The sequence below is a fragment of the Podarcis gaigeae genome (assembly GCF_964106915.1).
Source record: "Podarcis gaigeae genome assembly, chromosome: 7".
NCBI lineage: Eukaryota > Metazoa > Chordata > Lepidosauria > Squamata > Lacertidae > Podarcis > Podarcis gaigeae.
Genome location: NC_139683.1, coordinates 87,323,165 through 87,347,606, shown reverse-complemented (window position 1 = coordinate 87,347,606; position 24,442 = coordinate 87,323,165). Strand labels below are relative to the sequence as shown.

At 42.6% G+C, this 24,442-nt stretch overlaps 3 protein-coding genes across 4 annotated transcripts in view; 2 read left to right on the top strand and 1 right to left on the bottom strand.

The window, feature by feature from the left end:
• Window positions 1-1,417: 1,417 nt before the first annotated feature.
• LOC310848988 (SLC35A4 upstream microprotein) lies at window positions 1,418-5,919 on the top strand. Of its 2 annotated transcripts, none has more exons than XM_083748724.1 (3): window positions 1,418-1,554; window positions 2,711-2,770; window positions 3,251-5,919. In XM_083748724.1, the coding sequence occupies exons 1-3, from the start codon at window positions 1,540-1,542 to the stop codon at window positions 3,446-3,448; spliced, it is 273 nt and encodes a 90-aa protein (XP_083604850.1). In that variant the 5' UTR covers window positions 1,418-1,539; the 3' UTR covers window positions 3,449-5,919. The 2 variants fall into 2 exon arrangements, with proteins under 2 accessions (XP_083604850.1, XP_083604849.1); XM_083748723.1 differs by having other exon boundaries at window positions 1,422-1,554; window positions 2,672-2,770.
• Window positions 4,026-5,919, top strand: SLC35A4 (solute carrier family 35 member A4; the record flags this gene model as incomplete). The annotated part of the gene is made up of 1 exon (XM_083748678.1): window positions 4,026-5,919. The coding sequence occupies one exon, from the start codon at window positions 4,026-4,028 to the stop codon at window positions 5,025-5,027; it is 1,002 nt and encodes a 333-aa protein (XP_083604804.1). The 3' UTR covers window positions 5,028-5,919.
• A 3,491-nt stretch (window positions 5,920-9,410) lies between these two features.
• LOC310849422 (uncharacterized protein) overlaps window positions 9,411-24,442 on the bottom strand; it is a gene marked incomplete at its 5' end in the record, with an annotated part of 29,751 nt that continues 14,719 nt past the window's right edge. Inside the window, 7 exons of the mRNA XM_083749574.1 lie at window positions 9,411-10,051; window positions 10,680-10,847; window positions 17,081-17,221; window positions 18,371-18,501; window positions 20,397-20,484; window positions 20,960-21,037; window positions 23,867-24,081. Of these exons, the coding sequence (XP_083605700.1) occupies window positions 9,836-10,051; window positions 10,680-10,847; window positions 17,081-17,221; window positions 18,371-18,501; window positions 20,397-20,484; window positions 20,960-21,037; window positions 23,867-24,081 (1,037 nt within the window). The 3' untranslated portion in view covers window positions 9,411-9,835. The remainder of the gene's footprint in view (window positions 10,052-10,679; window positions 10,848-17,080; window positions 17,222-18,370; window positions 18,502-20,396; window positions 20,485-20,959; window positions 21,038-23,866; window positions 24,082-24,442) is intronic.

Here is a 24,442-nt window from a genome sequence, read left to right as displayed (position 1 = left end):
CATTCTGGAAAATCGGGCTTGGGAGAATACATATTTATCTGTCCTACCATGTGAATCCCAAAATCTTCCTGACACAGGCATTGAGGAGTCTCTCCTGGTGGGTGCAAGTTGCCCACATCTCACTTCCATAAAGCAGCATGCTCAAAACACAAGCCTGGTAGACCTTCCTCTTGGTATGGGTCAATAGCATCACATTCTCCCATACTCTTTTGGAAAGGCGAGCCATTGCCATAGTTGCCTTGCCAATATGCTTGAAATTGTATAGCTTAAGTCATGGTCCTGGCTGGTAGCCAGATTCTGCGCCCAGATTTGTAGATCATCCTCTAGAATAAAATAGCTCATTAGGGAAATGTTGAAGTCGCCCTTTGGGGCACCTCAGGGTCAATTTTTTATGGTAGCCCAAATCTCAGTTGTACGGGTGTAAGTATATATCTCAAGTTTAACTCATGAGCTAATGCCGCAATCTGCTCCGATTGTATATTTTATCTTTATGAACGCTGTTTTTATTGTGTTATGTTACGTGAGCTGGTCTTTGACGGTAATAAATTATCTCATGGTCAATCCTTTAGTCTCTGTGGTGCCACAAGACTGGTCATTTCGTGGTTTGTTTGTATGTCTCTGTGTTATTGTGGCAGCAATAGCTTTCCAGCTACGATGCAACTGCGCTAGGCTGCTACCTGATGTTTAGTTTCCTATTTATTTACTGATTTATTAATTTTTTTAAACCCCAAGCCCCGCATCCCCCTCAGTCACAGAGGCAGCAGCTCAGACCGTGTGAGAGGAGGACAAGGGCGCCATCAGGTCCCTGGGACCTTTAAGGGGTCGCAACAACCAAGATGGCGGCTCCCGCTGCGGCTTCGTCCCGCGCCTATTTCTGAGCCAAAAAACAAACTTCACGAGCGCCCCGCTCGGCGAGGGCGACGCAAAACTGACGTCAGGAGCACGTGCCGACGCTGCGGCAGGAGAACGCCGTCGGTAGGCGGCTAAACTGAATCCATAGACACAAGAATCTGTAGAGTAAACCTCCTCGCTGGCTGGATAGGGATCTTCCGGATCAGCCTTGGGAAGCCGCAGAAATCGAAGCAATTCTTCTTCTTACTTAGACGTTGCTTCATATGGAAATGGTTGTTATGATGACTTCTTAAATTTGTATACCGCCCTGCCTCCGAAGATCCGGGGCGGTTCACAACAGGGGGGGGGGGACAAGAACGCAAAATTCATAATAAACACATATAAAAAGCCATGGAATGTGAACCTGGCTGAGGAGAAGCGTTTCCGCCTGGCGCCTAAAGGCCTGCAATGGAGGCGCCGGGCGACACGTGTAACGTGTGAATCCCCGTCCCCAGCCTCTCTTCCTTTCCCTTGAGCCCTGGCTAGCAGGGGGCTGGACTTAGTGACCCTTCCTCCTCTACCTTTCTACTGGGGGCGGGGGGAGCAGCCCTCAGAGCCCCCCTCGCCGGGGCACCTTGGAGAGAGGAGCCGGCGAAGGCCGGTCCGGAAAGGAGGGCGGCGCCTGCGGAGGGCGGAGCCGCGAGGAAGATGGCGGACGACAAGGTACCGGGCTCGTCCTCTCCGGGTGGCGGGAGGAAGGCGCTCGCGGCCTCCTTGGCTTCCCGGGTGTGGCGGGGCCTGCGAGGGGGAAGCTTTGGGGTTGGGGAGGGAGCCTTTGTGGCCACGTTTACTCGGGAGTCGTCGTGCCTGAGGGGAAGCGGGGCAGCTTCGGGGCGGAAGCCAGAACGTGACTCTCCTTAGGATGCGGCCCTGCCAGCTCCCCTTTTGCCAGCTGGGCATAAGCTGGGTCCTCTTCTTTAACACCCGCACTTTTAGCTTCTGCTTACCCATGTCTTCCTGATATTTGGGGGGGGGGGTTGTTGTTGTAGCTTTCTTGATGATCTTTGGCTTTTCTTTTTGTAAACGGCCTCTTTGGAACTTTCTTGCTTTTTTAAACTTCCTCTTAGGCCTAGTTTGGGTGCGAAGGTAGGACAGAGACGTGTCAAGTGAGGGAAAATGAAAACACGCAACTGATTGTGTGAACACGGGCACTTGCTTGTATAAGGCGGAACTTGAAGTGGGTTCTGTCGGGAGGAAGGGCGGAGTATAAATGGAATAAATAAATAAATAAATAAATGTTGACATTTTCAGTTTTGGGAAAGAACTAAAATAACTTACCCCCAAATATATTTTTTTAGCCAGAAAATTCTAGCTGTATAAAAATGAAATCCAAATGCATGTCTTTTGTTAACCTCTCCAGACTAAAATAGTGAGCTATCCATATGCAGCCTATAATTGTTCATGGCAGCAAAGTATAAAAGGACTAGACAGATGATTTTTTTCATTGATTTATAACACAAGTTAATATTTGAAAATTAATCCACTGATGAAGTCCATTTCCCACACCCAAAACAGCATCATACAGAATTGCTTTATACTATTGTATAGAACTCATTGGCGGATAGAAGCACCCGGGATAGAAGTTGGAGAGTAAAAACTACCTAAAGTGTCCCCTCTGATGTGGTGGCAGTGATAGCCAGATACTGGTCTTATATTAGACATCCCATCAGAATTTCTAGACTGTGCCTTTCCTCTTAGATATTTGCTTTCTATAACAAAGATACTAAAATGCATGTGTGCATGCAGTTTGGAATATGTCATTTATGTTTCCAATGTATAGGACTCTCTGCCAAAGCTGAAAGATCTTGCTTTTTTGAAGGATCAATTGGAAAGCTTGAAACGAAGAGTCGAAAATGAGGTACAGGCTGGAGTAGGACAGGTAAAAGTGGGGCTGTTTTTCCAAGTCTGTTGTCACCGTATTTGTCTCTCAAAAGTCATTAATAATGTGCTTGATATATCTGGCCCAGTAACTCAGGCACAGGCAAACTCTAGCTCTCCATATGTTTGGGACTACAATTCCCATCATCGCTAGCTAACAGGACCAATGGTCAGGGATGATGGAAATTGTAGTCCCAAACATCTGGAGGGCCAGAATTTGCCTATGCCTGCAGTAACTTATTAGAGTACAATGTAATTATACCTGTAAGGGACTGTAGTTTATTTTCAGTGTGTCACATCTGGAAAATACTGAGACTGTGCTTGCTCCTTTGATTATAAATACTATATCAGCCTTGAATTGTAATCCAGCATATTAGGAAAAATGGATGAACCATGAGAACACATCCCAGTCTGCATTTTAGTTGTGTTCAGATGGCTGTTTCAATTGCCCATTTATGTTTATGTTTTTTGTTTCTTACAGGAAGTCTCTTTGCTGGCATCCCCATTTCTCAAAGGGTTTCTTGCTGGCTATGTTGTAGCCAAACTCAGATCGTCAGCAGTCCTTGGATTTTTAGTGGGGACTTGTACTGGTGTGTATGCTGCTCAAACCTATGCAGTTCCTGATGTGGAAAAGACAGTCAAAGACTATTTCAATTCATTCAGGAAAGGACCAGACTAGAATATAGTATCTCATGTATCAATACACTCCAGATAACCCCTCTTATATTAGGCTTTCTAAACAATGTAAACTCAATTTAGGTCAGAAATGACTCCTCCTGCTCCCCTTTCACCAGTCATATCAATCGGAAGTGTTTTTATATTGGATGAGATGAAATTACAGCAGGTCTGATTGTAAGTATTCTCAGACATTCAATCATGAAAAGTCTTGGTGGCTGCTTCAGCCATCCTGGGATTAGATGGTTTCTGACTATCAACTCGGACAGCTGCATTTCTCACGTGATGGGATTCTCATTCTGATGGAACACAGAGCAACTGCTGGGTCATCATGCCTGCCAGCTTTAAACTGGAACCCACTCCCTGTCCTTTCATGTACCCAGAAAATGTGGCTTGAGTGGCTCACATTGTCCAAACTTTTTCTTAATCATGCATACATATTATACTGACATACGAATCTCATCACAAATGTGTCATATTGCTCTGAGTCATTGATACTTCTGCCTTTCCATGAGTATGACTTTTTTTATAAAAAAAACCCTATATTAACTTCATTTTTCTCCTATAAAAGTTAGAGGTTGATGTTTCCCTTGCCTCCACACTTCAGAGAAATGCTATTTGACAACGTTTGTACTGGTGATAGCCGGGTCAGCTCAGCTGCTGCTGTCGTACTTGGGAAAATCCGGTGGGGGCTGATGCTGATCTTGTCCGTTTTTATCTATGGCTCCCATGCACCACTCCTGACTCTCAGTAAAGAAAATGGCCAGATCCCATTCAGTGCCTCCTCTGTGGTGGTGTTGATTGAGTTAACCAAGTTGATGCTCTCACTAGTCTTTCTGATGATCTGGGGCTGCGGACAACAAAAACTCTCTGTGTCATGGCATCATGCTGCTCCCTTTGCTCTTTCGGCATTGCTCTATGCAGCCAACAACAACTTAGTAGTTCATTTGCAGCTGTTCATGGATCCTAGTACCTTCCAAGTGCTCAGCAACTTGAAAATTGGAAGCACCGCCCTCCTATTCAGCATGTTCTTGCACCAAAGACTGACTGCCCGCAAGTGGCTAGCTCTTTTCTTGTTGATTTTTGCTGGAGCCTTTTATACATACGGAGGCCTGCAGGACCCACAGCACATGCCGTCTTCTGAGATGCAGTTGCACATCACCCCCATTGGCTTAGTGCTGATCTTTATATATTGCCTGATCTCTGGCCTTTCAGCAGTCTACACTGAAGTTGTCTTGAAGACCCAGGATCTGCCTCTTAACCTCCAAAATGCATTTCTCTACTTTTTTGGTGTTTTGCTGAACATAATCATCCATCTGTCAAGCAGCTCAGGGGCTGGGTTCCTGGAGGGTTTCTCATTTTGGGTTCTGTTAATTATTGTGAGTCAAGCCTTGAATGGCTTGATAATGTCTGTGGTCATGAAGCACAGTAGTAACATCACTAGACTCTTTGTGATCTCCTCCTCTATTATGGTTAATGCTTTGCTCTCTGTCCTCCTATTTGGTCTTCATCTAACCACCTTTTTTTTCCTTTCTGTTTTGCTGATTAGCTTCGCTGTTTACTTTTATTATGGAATCAAATAGCTTCCTTGCCTCTGTGTATCTTTAGAGAAGTCATTTATATGGAAATAATTTGCTGCTTATATATTTTACCTTGAAAAGAGTATAATAGACTGCACAAGTACTTTACACCTCCCTTGTGAATGGCTTAATAGCTATTGTTTCATACTTCTCCCTGAGCTCAGAAAAAGTATTTGTTGTTTGGCTGAGCTGCAGCTTAAACTTAGTATGCTAGTATGCTAATCTTGTCATTAGCCAGCAAGCATAGTTTGAGAAAGCAAATTGATATCTAAAAGCCCACTTTCCTGTCATTTTGAATTGGCATTGGTGGAAAAGAGAAGAGTTGTATGTATTCTGTATATAGCTGGTTTCATCCCACAAGAGGTGAAAAATCATGCTTCCTTTTTTTGGTTACAGCTCAGTAGGATCTGCCACTCCTGGTATCAAACAGGAAACTGGCCTCCTATATATCACTCCTCCACTCCTTCCCACTGTATTGTCTACCTAGTGTCTATAGATTCATGAGTCCTCAAAAGGAAAGAATGAATTATTATTTCTTAATGAGCAAAAGCAGTCTCCCAGGCTCCCATTTCTACACTTGTGGAAAGGGAAGCTCTGTATATTTCTTTTCTTTTTTAACGTAACACTTTCATTGTTACAAATCTGGAAGAGTGTAGTATGAACAGCTATTTATTCTGCACAGGGAAGTGTTTTGCTTTTGATGTTCTTGGCAGAGGTTCTGCTTCAACCCAGTGATTACAAATGACAAGTGCCTTTTGCAAGTTAATGCCCTTCTGTGTTTGTCTGCTCCTGAAAGAGTCAATTGCTACCAGATAGTTTGTGATGAGTTGTGAATGTTTTGTAAAAAAATCCTCCAAAATAAATGGAGCACAGTTTCCTGTTACATTTATCTGGATGTTTTCCAAACAGGACTCATTTTTCCCTTTCAGTATTGAATCTGAATGTGTAGACCTGCCTCAGTATACAGCCAGAGGTTCCAGCCATGTAAACACACATGCTTAACTTTTCCAGGTGATGTTCTGATAATCTGTATTCTGCTGAATTCAGCTGCTGGTAATTGGGAACACTATGCAATGCATCACCATTTTTTTATTGAAGCAACTATAATCCACCTCATCCAATACTAAAGTGTTCAGGTAGCTTCTGACAACATTCGCATTTCTGCTGCCACACAGCTGAAATTCCCCACACCCAAATATTTCTGCCTGTAGCATGTACTTGGCATATATTATTATTATTATTATTATTATTATTATTATTATTATTAATAATAATTTATTATTTGTACCCCGCCCATCTGGCTGGGTTTCCCCAGCCACTCTGGGCGGCTTCCAACAAAGATGAAAGATACACTAAAAATATATATATATTTGCTACCAGTATAGATGTTCAGAAAAATGTACTGTGCGCCTCTTGCTTTGTTTTCTCTTCAGTATTACTGATAAACTTAAAAAACTGGGTTGATCACTCTACCTCTCAAGCACCTTCTGTGCCAATGTCTGGAACAGGTGTGGTGGGGTAACAGCTCTAAATGTTACATAGGGGTTTTTATTACCTTTTTTTTTTGCAATTTCTCTCTGTTTATCTGTGGTGCTGCTGCATTTATTCCAGCTCATGATTTTGATAACATTTTGATAGCTCAGTGATTGGATTGGATTGTATCTGGATTGTTATACACTCAGGTTCAACTAGTATCAATTCAATGCAGAAAAAATGTCTAGTTTGAAATAAAATTAAAATTTAGTTTACAGGGTTGTGTATTTGTGTGAGCTCTTATTGTTTGCTTGTTGCAAAGGAAACTATTTAAAATGCTGGAACATAATTACAACTTTGAATTTGACATGGAATAGAATTGAGTACCTTCATGTGGAGATAATAGAGAAAGCTTAATCACACAACTCTTCCAGAACAGTTTCTGTGTGCAGGATCCAAAATAATTTACCTCCTTCTTCAAGGTTCAATGAAAGTTTCAAGGTGGGAGCACAGTACTTATCTGCTGTTTGGGAGAAGGTAGTTTCACTAGCCAGGCAAAGAGCAAAATAACTTATCTGTTCCACAGGGCAAACCTGCCTTTTCCGAATGCAATTTCAGGTTCCTCTTCCAGAGAAAATTATTTCAACAAATGTTTTACTATTCTGATTATGGTGTCTTAGGTTTTCCTTAGGGGACTGTTTTATTTAACAGAGTTGAAATAATTGAGTGAAAGAAGCATATGCTTAGCACACATTCCCATATTCAGTTACAGTAGTACCTCCGTCCTGTTTGCGAACTATTCGGTTTACAAATTCCGCAAAACCAGAAGTAGTGTTCCGGTTTGCAAACTTTACCTCAGTCTATGAACGGAAGCCAAATGGTGGAAGGGCACCGGCGGCGGGAGACCTCATTAGGGAAAGCTCACCTCGGTTTAAGAACAGATTTGGTTTAAGAACGGACTTCAGGAACGGATTAAGATTGTAAACTAAGGTACCGCTGTATTTACAGCTCTAGTGGACAAAGGATCTTGAGTAGAAGAAAGCCTCCTACGGATTTATTTTTAAACAGTTTTATCTAACTTACTGCTTGAAGCAAGTAGCATAATGACTATGCAGTGGTGTCCAAACTTTTTTTAAAGAGGGTCAGATTTGATGAAGGGCCATTGACATTTATTTAGGGTTGAAGTTGTTGAGGTTTTTTAGGATTTTACCGCAGGAAATAAACTGCCACAGGGGCTGGATTAAACTGACCAATGGGCTGGATTGGGCCCCCGAAATGGACTTTGGACATGCCTGATCTAATGGAAATAGACACAAAAACAATGAAATATAAGCAGTCAAGAATATCTGAATTGAATAAGCTAGTCGAAGAGACCTCAGAGAAGACTGGCTTACAGTATTTACTATGGGTTCCATAGTAAATATTTGCTTGCTAATATGAGACAGGTGTAAAATATTTTTTCCAGTAATGTCATGTATATTACCAATACTTTATGGTGAGAGATTTAAGTTAGATAGACTGTGAACTTACACATTTGGAGGGAAAAACAGCTGTACTTCCCTTAACTCCAAATAAGACCATATTTACTCAAATGTAGCGCGGGTGTCGCTGTGGGTTAAACCACAGAGCCTAGGGGCTTGCTGATCAGAAGGTCAGCAGTTCGAATCCCCATGACGGGGTGAGCTCCCTTTGCTCAGTCCCTGCTCCTGCCAACCTAGCAGTTCGAAAGCACGTCAGAGTGCAAGTAGATAAATAGGTATTGCTCCGGCAGGAAGGTAAACGGCTTTTCCGTGCGCTGCTCTGGTTCGCCAGAAGCGGCTTAGTCATGCTGGCCACATGACCCGTAAGCTGTACGCCGGCTCCCTCGGCCAATAAAGTGAGATGAGCGCCACAACCCCAGAGTCGGCCATGACTGGACCTAACATTCAGGGGTCCCTTTACCTCTTTAATGCTCCATTAAATCTAATGCGCAGCTTAATTTTCAGAATCTTGAAACCAAATTTTTTTTGCTGGAGGATGTAAATGTGCCATCGAATCTAATGCAAGCCCTAATTTTCGCCTTGTAATTTGGCCAAAAAGGGTGCACATTACATTCCAGTAAATACAGTAATCTGAGCATGTGGTAGAGAAAATATAGCTAACTGGACACACACCCTTCCAGTAGGGTAATAGTTTCATATGAGAAGAGGTAGTATAATATTGTGGGCTCCAGCCATTCAGGACAAAGTATTGCTCAATGCATGGTGTGTAGAAGTGTATTGTAGCATTAAACTTATTTGAGAATGACTTACTCAGTTCTGATGGGAAACCAGTCTTCCTTGGTGGTCAACACCAAACCCATGGAGACCAGGTAGAATACTAAACCCCAAGCCCAAGGGGCAGAGTAGGAGCTTCTAATGCCACCTTTTGAAACCCACCATCCCAGAACAGCAGTGCCCTGTGTTCTATCCCACATCACAGCCCAAATCTACCAAACCAATGCACAGAAATAGAAAATGCAAAAGACTATATGATTTTGAAACTGGCAAGTGGTCCAAGAGCCACCTTCCCATCATACATTGCAGGTTGTTAACCAGGCCACTGAGGCCATTTCCATCCCCAAATCAGATCAGATTGAGAGGGATTCAAGCACCCTTCACGCAAGCCACACATAGAAGGGTATGCCAATGGTCTATTCATATATCCAACCCGTGTTTACTCAAAACTGAATGTTACTCAGTTTTAATCTGTTCCAATGAAACAAGTTTACTGTCTTAGTTGAGATTCCATTATTATTATTATTATTATTATTATTATTATTATTATTATTATTATTATTTCTACCCCGCCCATCTGGGTGGCTCCCAACTGAATGTTAAAAACACAATACAGCATCAAACATTAAAAACTTCCCTAAACAGGGCTGCCTTCAGATGTCTTCTGAAAGTCAGATAGTTGTTTATTTCCTTGACATCTGATGGGAGGGCGTTCCACAGGGCGGGCGCCACCACCGAGAAGGCCCTCTGCCTGGTATTGAACCAGCTGGATGTGGATAATCTCTGTTCCTGTCATAGAATGCCATTCTGCCTTCTCAAATTTACTTTGGAGAGAGATCATTCTTCAGTTTCAACCATTGCTTTCTTTACATTTCAGTATATGAGTGACATAAGGTACTGGCCACAAGGAAGCAAATGTGGATGAAACATCATTAAAGTACTTAAATGTTTGCCTAGGCTGGGAAAGTGTCATCATCTATGAGACAAAATTTCAGGTAACTTTGTGTAAGCAATACCTTAGTTGTGAAAGCTAATGTGACAAAAGCACATAAAAATGAAATTACAAAGCACAAATACAAGCTCTTAGGATGGGCAGGCTCTCTCGTGGCTCTGTGTAAGGGTCTGGAAGTCAGTCTGGGTAGCTTTCTCCATGTAGCCCAATTGCTTCTGAGCTTGTAGTTGCTGGTTCTGAGTGGAAAGGAGAACAGCATCCTGAAGGGACTCCTGGAGCAGCTTTCGATATCTCTGTTCAAGGACATCTATATGCTCTTCAGCATGTTTCCTATAAGCCTGGAATACCTGTAGAAGAAGTTCAGCAAGCCTTTTAGTAGATGAAAGAGAGAGGTCAAGGCATGAAAAGGGCATCATCTAGTACTGCTGAACTCTCCCATTCTCTTACACATTCAACAGGAAATAGCCTGGCCTGACAACTGAAGCTGCGCTCCTCTACTGCTGCCCTGCAGAGCAAGTATATATATAGAGAGAGATGTCCCAGTGATCCAATGAATAAAGGAATTGCAGGGTTTTTATTGTAACATAGACTTTTCTTGCTCCAGCTCCAAAAAAAGAAAAATCAATTGGGCTCTTTAGGAGGTTATACCACTGGAATCACGTGTTTTAGTCCTTCAGGCAAGCTGCTAAGCTGTCAGCTATATTGATATTTATTTCAAACTTCTAATGTTGCAGAGGGTTGCTGTTTCTCTCACACAATCAAGTGAAGCCCTTATTTGATGCTGCCACTAGAGGTCTGTCACTCCTAAAGATTCCCTGAATCTAAAGGTTCCCACTGAACCTCCAAACAATGAAACAAAAAAGAGCTGGTTCTGAGATTAAACCTGCCATCTCAAAGGCGCCACCAAACAATGACTGGTTTGAAACTTAGAAGGACCCTTCCCCAGGATTAGTTTGAACTGACAGCTCTCTTGACCTGCAGGATGTGTTGTTTTTGTGTTTCAGTTTCTCGTTGGCATTCTTGGTACAGCTCCTCCAGATCCCTTTCTGCTTCTGCCTGTTCTCTTTGCAATGCCTCCATGCGCAAAATCAGCCGAGACTTTTCTTTCTGCCAGAGCATGGCTCCTTGCTGGCCTGGAGGAAGCTGCAATTTGAGAAGAGAAAGAACTTTTCAGATGAGTTGTTGTGAGACGGCAGACTATGGGACAGATAAAACAGCGGTTTGGAATTTGTTTAGTTACGATGTTAATTGCTGGTACTGGTTCCAGCATTGGGTGATTGGTGGGAAAGCCCTTGTCTCATCTGCCCTCCCTTGTTGCATGTTTCTCTCCCACACACAGTCTGCTTCCTCAAGGAGCTGATAAGTTGGTCTCCTTTTTATATATATATAATTTTTTATTGGTTTTTTCAACACAGATTTAAAAACAAAACAACACACAGTACATAAACAAACAAAACATATAAACATGTATAATTTCAAACCTCTTTTTCATAAACCTTACTTCCCAGACTTCCCCTTACCTCCCCTTTTCTGCATCCCTGTTTTGAGATTTTTTCAACAACTCCTCACACCAATTGTCTAATTACTTATTTTCTTTTTTAGCTTCTTCTCATACTTAATCAATTACAGCTATAATTCAATATTTTCTTTTCCCTTGACATTTGAGCACTCTTCAGTTTTACAACAGGTATTAAGATATACTTTAAATTTCTTCCAATCTTCTTCCACCGTCTCTTTTTCTTGGTCACGGATTCTGCCGGTCATCTCCGCAAGTCCCATATAGTCAATCACCTTTGTCTGCCATTCTTCCAATGTGGGTAGTTCTTGTGTCTTCCAATACTTTGCTAAAAGAATCCTTGCTGCTGTGGTGGCATACATAAAAACGTCTTGTCCTTCTTCGACACCAGTTGGCCGACTATGACCAGGAGAAATGCCTCTGGTTTCTTATGAAAAGTACATTTAAGCACCTTCTTAATTTTGTTATAAATCATTTCCCAGAAGGCCTTAATCCTCGGGCAAGTCCACCAAAGGTGGTAGAAGGTACCTTCAGTCTCATTACATTTCCAACATTTATTATTGGGCAGATGATAAATTTTTGCAAGCTTGACTGGGGTCATGTACCACCTGTAAATCATTTTCATAATATTTTCTCTTAAGGCATTACATGCCGTAAATTTTATGCCGGTGGTCCATAACTGTTCCCAGTCAGCAAACATAATATCATGACCAATGTCTTGTGCCCACTTAATCATAGCTGATTTAACTGTCTCATCTAGTGTATTCCATTTCAACAGCAGGTTATACATTCTTGACATTCTTAGTATTGGGTTCTAACAGTTCTGTTTCTAATTTTGATCTCTCCACCTGGAAGCCAATTTTCCTGTCTTGTTTGAACACTTCCATTATTTGATAGTAATGAAGCCAATCTCGTACCTTAGACTTCATTTTCTCAAAATTCTGTAATTTGATTTTTCCACTCTCTTGCTCCAATATTTCACAATATTTTGGCCATTTCGATTCCATATTAAGTTTTTTCACCTCCTTAGCTTCCATTGGTGACAACCACCTAGGGGTTTTATTTTCCAACAAATCTTTATATCGAATCCAAACATTATATAGTGCTTTCCTGACAATATGGTTTTTAAATCCTTTATGAGTTTTTACCTTGTTATACCATATATATGCATGCCAACCGAATCTATTATCAAACCCTTCCAAATCCAAAATGTCTGTATTCTCAAGAAGTAGCCAGTCTTTCAACCAGCAGAAAGCTGCCGATTCATAGTACAGTTTTAAGTCCGGCAGGGCAAACCCCCCTCTATCTTTTGCATCAGTTAATATCTTAAATTTTATTCTGGGCTTTTTGCCCTGCCAGACAAATTTAGATATATCTTTCTGCCACTTCTTGAAACAGTCCATTCTATCAACAATCTGTAATGTTTGGAACAAGAATAACATTCTAGGCAATACATTCATCTTAATTACAGCAATTCGGCCTAACAAGGAAAGTCTCAAACTTGACCATATTTCTAGATCTTTCTTTATCTCTGTCCAACATTTATCATAGTTATCTTTAAATAGGTTCACATTCTTAGATGTCATGTTAATCCCCAAATATTTCACTTTCTTTGCCACCATTAAACCAGTTTCACTTTGAAATATCTATTTTTCAGCTTTTGTTAAGTTTTTCTCCAAAACTTTAGTTTTTTGCTTATTCAACTTAAATCCTGCTACATGACCAAAAGCTTGAATTAGTTCTAAAACTCTTTTCGTACTGGTGTCTGGCTGTTGTAAAGTTAAAACTAAGTCATCTGCAAAGGCCCTCAATTTGTATTGTTTAGCTCCGACCTGAATTCCTTTAACCAGCTGGTCCCCCCTGATCATATTTAACAAAACCTCCAGGACAGATATAAAAAGTAGTGGGGATATTGGGCACCCCTGTCGTGCCCCTTTTTTTATAGAAAGTTCTTCAGTAACCACATTGTTCACAATTAATTTCGCTTTTTTTCAGAATATATTGCACCTATACCATTTTCAAACCTTTGGCCTACCCCCATCCCGTGGAGATTCTTCTTCATAAAATTCCAGGAAATATTATCAAAAGCTTTCTCCGCATCCACAAATATTAATACCGCCTTCGTGTTAATATTGACTTCTAGCAATTCCATAAGGTCAATTATATTTATCACATTATCTGACAAATGTCTCCCTGGGAGAAAGCCAGCCTGGTCCTTATGAATCTCTTCCACCAACACCTTCTTTAATCTTTTTGCCAAAATGTCAGCAAATATTTTGTAATCCACATTGAGTAGTGATATAGGGCGGTAGTTCTTTATCTGGTTCTTTTCAGTCTCAGTTTTTGGTATAAGTGTAATAAATGCTTATTTCCACGATTCCGGTGCCTTTTCCCCCTCTAAAATTTCATTGCAGACCTCCTTCAGCGGTTGTACTAACCATTCCTTCAAAACCTTGTAATATCTGGAGGTCAACCCATCTGGTCCTGGAGATTTCCCTAATTGCATATTTTGAATGGCACCCTCTATTTCTTGTTCTGTTATTTTCTCATTCAAAACCATTGTACTTTGTTGTGAAATCTTTTGTAAACCATATTTCTTAAGAAAATCATCTATTTCTCCTTCATTCTCCGGCCCTCTTGCGTATAATCTTCTAAAATAACTCTGAAAACAGTTACTAATCTCATTTGGTTTATAAATGTTCTTTCCTTCCACCTCCAAACTTGTAACTGTGTTCAATTTTTGTCTCTTCTTCAATTGCCATGCTAGAAGTTTCCCACATTTGTCTGCTGATTCAAATGTCCTTTGTCTCATTTGCTTAATTTTCCATTCTATCTCTTGATTCATCAGTTCCATATACTGCATCTGGTAAAGCTTAATTTCTCTTAAAATCTCATGAGACTTTGGTTTTGACCTCAATTTCTTTTCTCCTTCTTTCATCTTTTCCAAGATCTTATCTTTCTTCTCATTTTGTTTCTTCCTCTTTAAAGAATTCTGTTGTATTAGGAAACCTCGCATCACGGCTTTACTTGCGTCCCAGATTATTCTTTTCTCGACATCTGTCCTCAGATTTATCTCAAAATAGTCTTTCAAAGTTTTTTGGGCCTTCTTGTAAATCTCTTCATCTCTAAATAGGGTGTCATTCATTCTCCATCTGAAGGAGCCAGCTGTTGTTAATTTCATCTCCATCTTTACGGTGTTATGGTCGGAGCAAGTCTTTGGGCAGATTTCTACTTTTTTTATCTTTGGAGCCATCCCACTAGTAACCCATATTTGGTCGATTCTTGTCCATGTCATGTTTGCTTCAGAGAAAAAGGTTCCCTCTCTTTCCAGAGGGTTCCTTGTTCTCCAAATGTCAATCAAATCCATATTTTCAGTCATTTCAAAGAAAGTCTTTGGTAATCTCCCATCCTTGGAGACCACCTGTCTTTGTGCTTTGTCCATGTTTGTGGAGACCACACCATTCATATCTCCCATCATAATTACATTATAATCCAAATGGTCCATTAAAGTCTCATGCAACTTCTTGAAGAATTCTGCCTTCCCTTCGTTTGGTGCATAAATTCCAACTGTCAAAAAATTTTCTCCTTGGACTTGTATTTCAACTGCCAAAAATCTTCCTTGTTCATCTTTAAAAATCAGCTTTGGGGCCAACTTTTCCTTTGCGTAGATCACCACTCCTCTTTTCTTAACTTTGTCTGATGAAATAAATTCCTGTCCTAATCTTTTATTTATAAGCAATTTTCTGTGTGCCCTGGTCACGTGGGTTTCTTGTAAGCAAATCAAGTCCAATTGTTCTCTTTTCAAAATGTGAAAAACCTCACGCCTTTTTCTGGGAAGGTTCAAGCCATTGCAGTTCCAACTTAGAAATTGCAGAGACATCTTGTTGTTTAGTTAGTCCCTCCTCCAGCTGCTCCCTGCTTCTGTTCTTCCTCTGTCTGTGGTTTCAGTCCAAATGTTAAATTTAGAATATCTGCTTCTGAAGTCCGTTCCACCACTCCCTTCTGAAGGTCCTCCTTGTTTCTTTGCAGGAATTGTTCTTTGTCTTGCACTGTTCTTATTTTTACTTTCTTTCCTTTGTAGTTGAAAGACAAACCTTGTGGAAATTCCCACCTGAAAGGTAGATTGTTACTTTTCAGCAGGTCAACCAGGTCTTTGTAGTGAGTTCTCGCCTCCAAAATGTATTTAGGGATGTCCTTGTAGATCTGCACATAAGCGTCTTCGATCTCTAAGGTTTTCTGATAATGTAGATTTAATATTTTGTCTCTTTCCTCTTTGGATCTTAAAGTTATCAGACAATCCCTTGGGGTCTTTCTGTTTTGTCTCTTGCCCAATCTGAAGGCAGCTGTTATCTTAAATTCTTCTTCCTTCAAGTTTACCTGCCAAAATTCCGAAAACTCTTTTGTGAGAAAGTCCACCAAGTTATCTTTTTCACTTTCAGGGACTAATCTTAATCTCAAATTTCTCTCTTTCCCCTGTAGGTCCCACAAAGACAAGGTCGCATCATGTTCATCCAACTTTTTACAGACTGGTGCCAATTTCTCCTGTGTTGTTTCAGCAGTAGTTTTAGCTTCTTCAGCAATTTTCCGAGTTATGGCATTTTCTTCAATCAATTTATTTATAGTTTCTGTATTAGATGTAATACTTTTAGTATTCAGATCTAGTTTTATTGAAAGTTCTGTCAACTGTTTGGCATTTTCCGTACTCTGCTTTGTCAAAACTTCTAAAGATTCATTTATTTTAAGCAATGCTTGTGTCACTGGATCCATGGGTATATTTGTCACTTTTCCCTGCCCGGCTGCACCTGCTGGCAGTAGGCTTGATATTGAGCCCCTTTTCTTTTGTGCGATTTTACTTTTAGCTCTTGTTGTTATCTCTTCTGGTGGGCCACTCATGTCCCAAGGTCGTTCCCACAGGAGCAGCTTTTAAATGGAAAAATCCACTGACTTGTTTTTTTACAGTCTGTTTTGCAACTGTTACCCCTCAGCCCTCTAGAGGGGGTAATTCAAAGTATCCAATAAACACGAGAACAAAGAAACGGAAAGTCTCCAAAGAAATTTTTTTTAGCAACAATCCTCCAATGTATCAAAACTGTCAATTAATAGTTTCAAGTGAAAGTCTCAAACTTGTAACAAATAAAGTCCCAACTTTGTAGCAAATCTCAAATGACAGTTCACTGTCTCGGTGCCCTACTCAGGCAGTCCGTTCCAAGAGTCTAAAACGGCAGAAAACGTTTTTCCCCTTTACTTCTTCCATGCAGGTTAAACAAAATCCACTTATCTTCCCCCTTGCTCCTGCTTGCTAGGGGGAGGTTCAAGTTCAATGTCCAGGTTACAATTTTCAAATCGATTTTTCACCCAATTGCAGCTTTGTAGTTTCGTTGCTTTAGCTGTCATGCAGTCTGGGAAAGGCAGACTTCCTTAATTATTACCTTTCCCATTTTCGGCCAAATTTTTAAATGAAGTTTAAAGTCCCATTAAGCCTTTCAATCCTACTTACGGGCATTCAAATTCAGTTTCCAATTTCAGGAAGGAATCGGCGCTCTCCGCTCATGGCGACGCGGCTTCACTCCACGGGCTGGGTAGTGACTCTCAGCACCGCACGCACACCCGATGCCACTCCAGAGCCTTTAAAAAGGCTCTTTTGCAGTAAAGGGGGGCGCAAATGGTGCCCACCGAGTCTCCTTGCTCACAGGCTTCTGCGCCTGTGATTTTTAGGGGTCCCCGCTTCGCCGTAGCGGTCAGACCCGAACTCGTGAAGCAGTCCTCCTCCGGAGCTCGAAGGGAGGACCGCCATTAAGCGCTGGCGCCGACCGGAAGTCGATAAGTTGGTCTCCTGCCACCACAGACAGGAACTATTCACCTCTTCACTTCCCAGCTCCTCTTCCATTCTCAAAAGTTCCTGTTGTATCAGGAGATGGTGTTGCTCTTGAAGAAGCTGCCACCGGGTTTTTGCTTGAGAGAACCTCCCCTTTGTGTCTTGGTGCTGCTCACCAACTAGGCTCTGAAAAAGAGCAGCGCAGGAAGACAGATCAAAGTACTGCAATAAGTGCTCACAAAGCAAATCTTCTCCAATCTCTGGTTTTCTCAGAGCAATATAAATACCGGTAATTGTTCATACAGCTCAATCTCTTTGCAAGAGTGCATTGAGTTACATAAAGTAAAGACATGAAATATTTGTGGTCTGGGGCTGTTTCTGCTCCCTCATGTCCCTTTAAACATTATCAGGCAAAGCTTTTCCTGCTACAGGATTGGAAAAAAATAGAAAGCCAGGGCCCTTGTTTCTAAGGTCCAGTTTTTACGTGCATAGAGCCATGTGGTTGCTACTTAAAAATGCAAACACCTGGAGGCAGTCTATGACGCTGTGGCCATGTTCATGTCCCTGGTACAAACCATTGAATGGGGTGGGGTGGGGTTGAACGGATGTCCTGGAAATCACCGTGCATGCCTTGTGTGGCTGCCTCTGTTCATATTACATTTCAATTAGCATGCAACTACTTGTAGTTAAAAGGGGCGCAGGTGGTGCTGTGGGTTAAACCACAGAGCCTAGGACTTGCCAATCAGAAGGTCGGCGGTTCAGAATCCCCGCGACGGAGCGAGCTCCCATTGCTCGGTCCCTGCTCCTGCCAACCTAGCAGTTCAAAAGCATGTCAAGTGCAAGTAGATAAATAGGTACTGCTACGGTGGGAAGGTAAATGGCGTTTTCGTGCGCTGCTCTGGTTTGCCAGAAGCGGCTTATTCATGCTGGCCACATGACCCGGAAGCTGTACGCCAGCTCCCTTGGCCAAGAAAGCGAGATGAGCGCCGCAACCCCAGAGTCGGCCACGACTGGACCTAATGGTCAGGGGTCCCTTTACCTTTACTTGTAGTTAAAAGTAGTTCAAACAAGTGTTTAGGGGAGAAGCTGTTGAAGTGTTCATATACTTTTAGCATTCTATGGGCAATTGTTAAAATAGTTTACATTGAGGGGTCATATTCCATGATGCAGGTGTGAGCTACTATAAACTCATGATCTCCTGTTACTTTCACAAGCAATTCAAGTGCATTGCACTTGAAAAATCTCGCTGCTGCTGGTGAAATCAAATCTTCCCAGTCTTCTGAGGACTTGGATTCAGGCACAGACCATGGTCTGAGACTCCCACATGTCACTTACAGGGCTGGATGATTCAGTTGCCTCGCTCAAGTCTCTGGCTCTGTGCATTGCAGCAGTGAAAGGTTTGTCTTCCATGGCACTTTGAAGTACACCAACCTGCTCAAGCTGGATCTTTGGGATGCTGCCACCTCCTGTCAGAAACAAGTCTTGTATGAAAGAAAGCTTGTAGCAAGGAGGGATAAGAGAATATTTAGACACAAGGAAGGGGATGTCTTGCTGTGTATGGTGAAATAAAATGTACCAATTCCTCCCCCTCCTGCCATATAAAGATACCTGATTTATATTAGTACGTCTTGCCCTACAGTGTGTTGTTTATATACTGTAAAACCATCTCTCTATCCATATTTCTTTTCCACACTTCATGTTTTCCCTTGATTGCTTCCTGTAGGAGTTGAAAGGGCAATACCAAAGGGGATTGTCTTTTGGGTGATTCACAGGCAGGGCCCCATGAGTGGAGATTGTAGCCAGAGATGGTCCGGGGGGGGGGAATGGGGAGTGATGACAGCCAGGTAGACCTGGGTGAATCAGGTATGATGGATATCAGGCTGCAATCTCAACTGCAGTTGTATTAGGATTCAGTTCATTATCTCCTAATAATTGCTTCTTATATACAGTACTCTGCAGCAGAACTTTATGAATTAGCACTAGTGAATTATTAGTTCTTAGGATTTTGTGTGATTGCTTTCCTGGAATCTGGGAGGTGTTGGGGTGACCTGTTAGTTGTTCTTGGATCCACCATTGTTAACGAAGATCCCATATGGCCGGGGTGGCTAGGCCTACTTTCAGCTACAGCTGTTTCACCAGCTACAGCCTCTCTGGGACACTATATTCCATGCTCCAGTAGCCTATGGGCTGCTGACAGGCTACTGGCAGTGCAATGTGCTCTACGTGGGGCTGCCATTGATGATGGTTTGGAGGCCACGACTAGTGCAGAGTGCAGCAGCCAGGATGGTGTCTGACATGGCAGAAAGGACTCATAGTACATGTATCCTGAAAATTGTGCCAATTTAAGGTGCTTATTTTCATGTATAAATCCCTAAATAACATTGACCCCAAACTTCTGAAGGAGCGCCTCCCCCAATATGTGCCAGCTTGGGTATTGAAATCAATGGAGAAAGCTTTGGCAGTGCTGCCACCTTTAGAGGCTCAGGGTGGTAATGGCTCATGACAGGGTCTTATCTGTGGCAGCCCCCAAACTGTGAAACTCCTTTCTCATAGGAGTGTGCCTGGCACTTTACATGTTTTGGCAGATAACTTAGGTTGCAACTGTTCATCCTGGCCTTTGGATGGTGGTATTTCATGCCTTTATTGTTGTTCCGTGGTTTAAAGATCACTCACCGTTTCATTTATCCTACAAATCAATGAGTTACCCGTATTTTTCGCCCTATAGGGCGCACCGGCCCATAGGGTACACCTAGGTTTTTTTGGGGGGGCAAAGAAAAAAATATTTCTCCCCCCCCCCAGGCACAGGGCTTCCCCCGACCCCAGCCCCCAGAACAGGCTGCTATCCGCAAGCCTAGGGAGACCTTCCCGAAGCCCGGGGCGCGTGGCTCAGCCCGCCCCAGGCTTCGGGATGCAGGCAGCTCCCACCACCAGCCTCCAAACCAGGTCAGGGAACAGCGGGAAGGCGCGCTCCACCTCCCCGCTGTCCCCCGAGCTTGTGGGGCTGGCAGTGGGGAGAAGCGTGCTTCTCCCGACCGCCAGCCTCCAAACCAGGTCAGGTTTGGAGGCTGCTATCCGCAAGCCTTGGGAGCCCAACGGGAACTCCCACGGAGCTCCCAAGGCTTGCGGATAGCTTCCTGAAGCCTGGAGAACGAGAGGGCTCAGTGCGCACCGATCCCTCTCGCTCTCCAGGCTTCAGCAAAAGCCTGCATTCGCCCCATAGGACACACACACATTTCCCCTTCATTTTTGGAGGGGAAAAAGTGCGTCCTATAGGGTGAAAAATATGGTATCTATATATTTATCAAGCTGTTTCATCTCCAGATAGGTAGAGAGTAATTCTGGCCTTGAATTGTTTTCAAACCTGATGTTTCTTTGTCCTGCCGTGTATCATCTTGGCTTTGCTGATTCCCAAGTTCACCCCCGTCATCCATATCTGATGTAATTTTACCCTGAAGTGGAACACAGATTCAAAATACGGAGTGGCGATGATACTGGTATCTTAACAAAATTTTCTCTACCTTGAACCCCCTTCACACAGAGACTGAAAGAGACTGCAGTGGACGTTTTTGGGCCTAGCAGGTTCCTTGGTTTGCTCAATTAGGACTGGGGGTTGGCAGACACCCACTCCCTCTCCAACACGTATACATGCACTTTCATGTAACACTGCTTATTTTTGTTATTCCTAAAAGAATAAACAAGATGCAATAAGATTTTTTTCCAAATGAAAGGGCCAGTGCACTTCAAAAGCTAATTGTATAAAGACTAAACCATATGAGGGTACTTTTATAGTTTTTGGGTTCCTGACAGATCCACTGTGAACTTCTACACTGGGCTTCCTGTTACACTGTATACTGTGATAAGACATTTATTCCCCTAAGGTTACAGGGTGGGTCTGATAAGCTGAGATACCTGAGAAGTACTTACCCTGCCTTCAGGAGAAGTAGCCTTTGCTTCATATGCTGAGGCCTCTTTCTTTTTCTTCCAGCGTTGGCTTTTCAGAACCTTAAAAACAGTCGAGCCCAATTCCTCAGCCTCAAAATAGTCTACAGCTATTGTGGGCACGCTTCTTGGAGCCCTCCACCCAACCCTGCTGTAACAGCCAAACAGTTAGCAAGTAAAACCATGCAAGTGGTTACCATCTCCACTAGTTTCTATGGCCATTCAGAAGGACTCAATGAATCTGAATGGCAGCAGTGGCTTCCGAGTTCTTCTGGAAGCCGGAAGCTGCCACAGACGCTTCTCCTTGCTTTTCTGGCAGTGGGGGCGGAGGGGAGTCATGCCCATGGAGGCGCCCCTTGGATTCTGCCACCTGAGGCAGCTGACTCATGTATGGACTGGCCCTGCGTTGGCACAATGTGAGTTTTAAAGTGCAGTTCATTTCTCTCCTGCCAGCATCCTTCGCATAGGGACACATGCACACACACTTGAACCAACCCCTACCCTATCTGAAATTTCTTGCAACATGGAGAAACAGAAATGTTGTTGTGAACCGCCCTATGGATGAATGATGGTATGTAAATATAATCAATAATAATAATAATAAATGTACTGGGCGGCCCATTGTACTTTACATTTTTGCCACATTCTGCTAGGTGACAGAAATCAACACAAAGCAACTGGTGCACCAGGATTGTCTTACCAGTTCACTCAATTATGGAACATATTCAACCTACTGATTAGTCTAAGCCAGTGGTTATGCTATTCCTAGACTAGGGGTGGGGAAACCTCCAGCCTCCAAGCCAATCTGCGCACGAAGCCAAATCAAGCAGCCCTGGGTTTTTGCAGGCATCAGCTCTAAAAGAGACTTCTCCTTCATGCAGCTGATGTTTGCAAAATGCAGTCTTTCTTCTGCCCTCCCCATCAGCTGATGGGAACGAGAGAAAGAAGGCTTTGCCAGCCCTATGCTTAGAGCTTTGGAAAGTACCTCAACCTACACAAATGCATATCTGCCACAACTGTGTACCCTAAGATTGTGAGATAACCCCTTGATTTTTTAAAACCAGAGAACGGATATCCCCTCTTCATGGAATGCATCATAAGATTCCTTGTCAACTACTAGGCCAGTAAAGTGTAGCACCTGAAACACTATGACAGCTAAATTAAAAACCTGGAGAACAGGAGCAGCTGGGGACAAACAACACAGAGAGTTCTGCCTCCATTCCCCATAGTTGAGCTTACCAGAAATACTTGACTGGCCTCTTTGGAAACAGAACTGACCTGATCCAGGATGCCAAATCATATGTTCTGATCTGATTTAAAGAAATATAATTTACTGTAAAACCACTTTTCATGCAGATTTTTTTAAAGGTCTGAATTTTCTTTTTTTTTCATTACAGTCATACCTTGGTTGTCAAACGGAATCCGTTCCGGAAGTCCATTCGACTTTCGAAAACATTCAACAACCCAGGTGCAGCTTCTGATTGGCTGCAGGAGCTTCTTGCACTCAATCGGAAGCCAAGGATGCTGCGCCAGATGTTCAGGTTCCAAAGAACATTCGCAAACCGGAATACTCACTTCCAGGTTTGCGGCGTTTGGGAGCCAAAACATTTGAGTCGCAAGGTCTTCAGTATCCAAGGTACGACTGTAATGATTTTCGGGGGGGGGCAGTGCAATTAAGGGGGGGAACCCCGCACATAGGTTAGATAATTAATATGTAAGAGATTGGCCAATGATTAGCATTTTCAAAATTAAATTGCTAAACATTTTTTCTAAATCTTTTATATATCTATTTATAAGAAGAAGATAATAATATTACAGTTTAATTTTAATTTAGCTTAGTGAGATGAATTCAATGTTAGGGATAACTAGGAAACAGACTGAGACTAAAACTGAATTTCAGTATTGCAATGACCACAGACAAACCTACAGTGCAGCTGCAGTTGGAACATGGCCTATAAATGGAGTTGTCCCATCTCTAAAAGGATGTTGTAAAGTTGGAAAAGTGAAGGAAAGAGCAGCCAAAATTATCAGGGAGGACTGGAGCACCTTGCCTACAATGAAAGGATAATGTGTTTGAGGTTTTATAACATAGGGGAAACAATTCTAAGGGACAGGGGCTGACACACACTTGAGTTTTATCGGTTATGCATGGTGTAGAGAAAGTGAAGATAAGTTTTTCTCATTATAATAAAATTTTGAATCCACCCATGAAACTAATTGGTGCCTAATTAATTTATGGAACTTGCTGCCACAAGATGTGCTTATATAGCAAATAAACTTGGTTTTAGAATACAATTTGACGCGTTCACGGCTGTCAAGTCTTGTATCAACTATTAGTCATAATGGCCATGTGAAACTCTCACACATGGGGGCAGTATCCCATGGAATACCAGGAGAGGGCTCCTCTTTCTGACATCCCTGGAGGCATCCGGTTTGTCCCTTTGGGAGGCAGGATGCCCTGTTGGTCTGATCCAGCAGAGCTCTATGGGTGGCTGTGTATTTAGGCTTTAATTCAGATAACTGTCCATTAAATGCAGATCATTCTTGCGAGTGCCTGAGAGATTCTACAGTTAACTGCCCAGTCTTCTGCAAGTCCAGAATATTGTGCTTCAAACATGGCCTTTCAACTCTGGCTGCATGAGATTTTTGGCAAATACTTCATTATGCAGAGTTCATACCAACTAGAGTGGTACCTTGGTTTGCAACAGTTTTGGATTACAACCATTTGGGATTACAACCATGTCAAACCCTGTTTTTTGGATTACAACCAATATTTGGGGGGGGGGGGCTCATTGGCAAAACGTGCCTTGGGTTTTGGTTTACAACTGGACCTCCGGAACGGATTATGGTTGTAAACCAAGGTATCGCTGTATGCTGATGCTGCGCAGTTACCTGTATCTCCTTGATCACCCTCTCCAACTGGCTGAGCATGCTCTCCTGCTCCACCCGACTCTTGAAGGACAGCTGGGCTCTCAGATCTCCTATCACCTCTCTTCGTTTCTGAGCCTCATTAATGGGATCCCAATGGACTGGTGCCACTCTCTTTGTCACAGTCCTCACTTGTTCTGTCAGTGAGATGGCAGACCGTATCTCTTCTCCAGAAGCATCTGGGAAAAACCCCACAAAACTCTCAGCCAGACTGCAACATCTGGATTTCTTGGTTGGCCTCTAGAGCAGTAGTCACCACTTGAGGCAAACATCATTCTCTTTTAAAACTCTGATAAAGATACACTGTGGGCTTATCCACACATATTTTGCCTTGCTCATTCCAAGTACAGGTCCATGCTTAAAAGCTCAGTGCCCAAGTGTTCATTTGGTTGTGTGTGTGTTTTTCTCCAGAGCTTTCCCTGCAAAAACCTGCTCTTTAGTGCTCAGACATCAATTCAGGTTTTCCATTATTGCTGTTTGCTTCAACTGAGCTTTAAAAAGCGGGTTTTCGCAGAGAAAGCTCCAAAGCAAAAAAGAAAT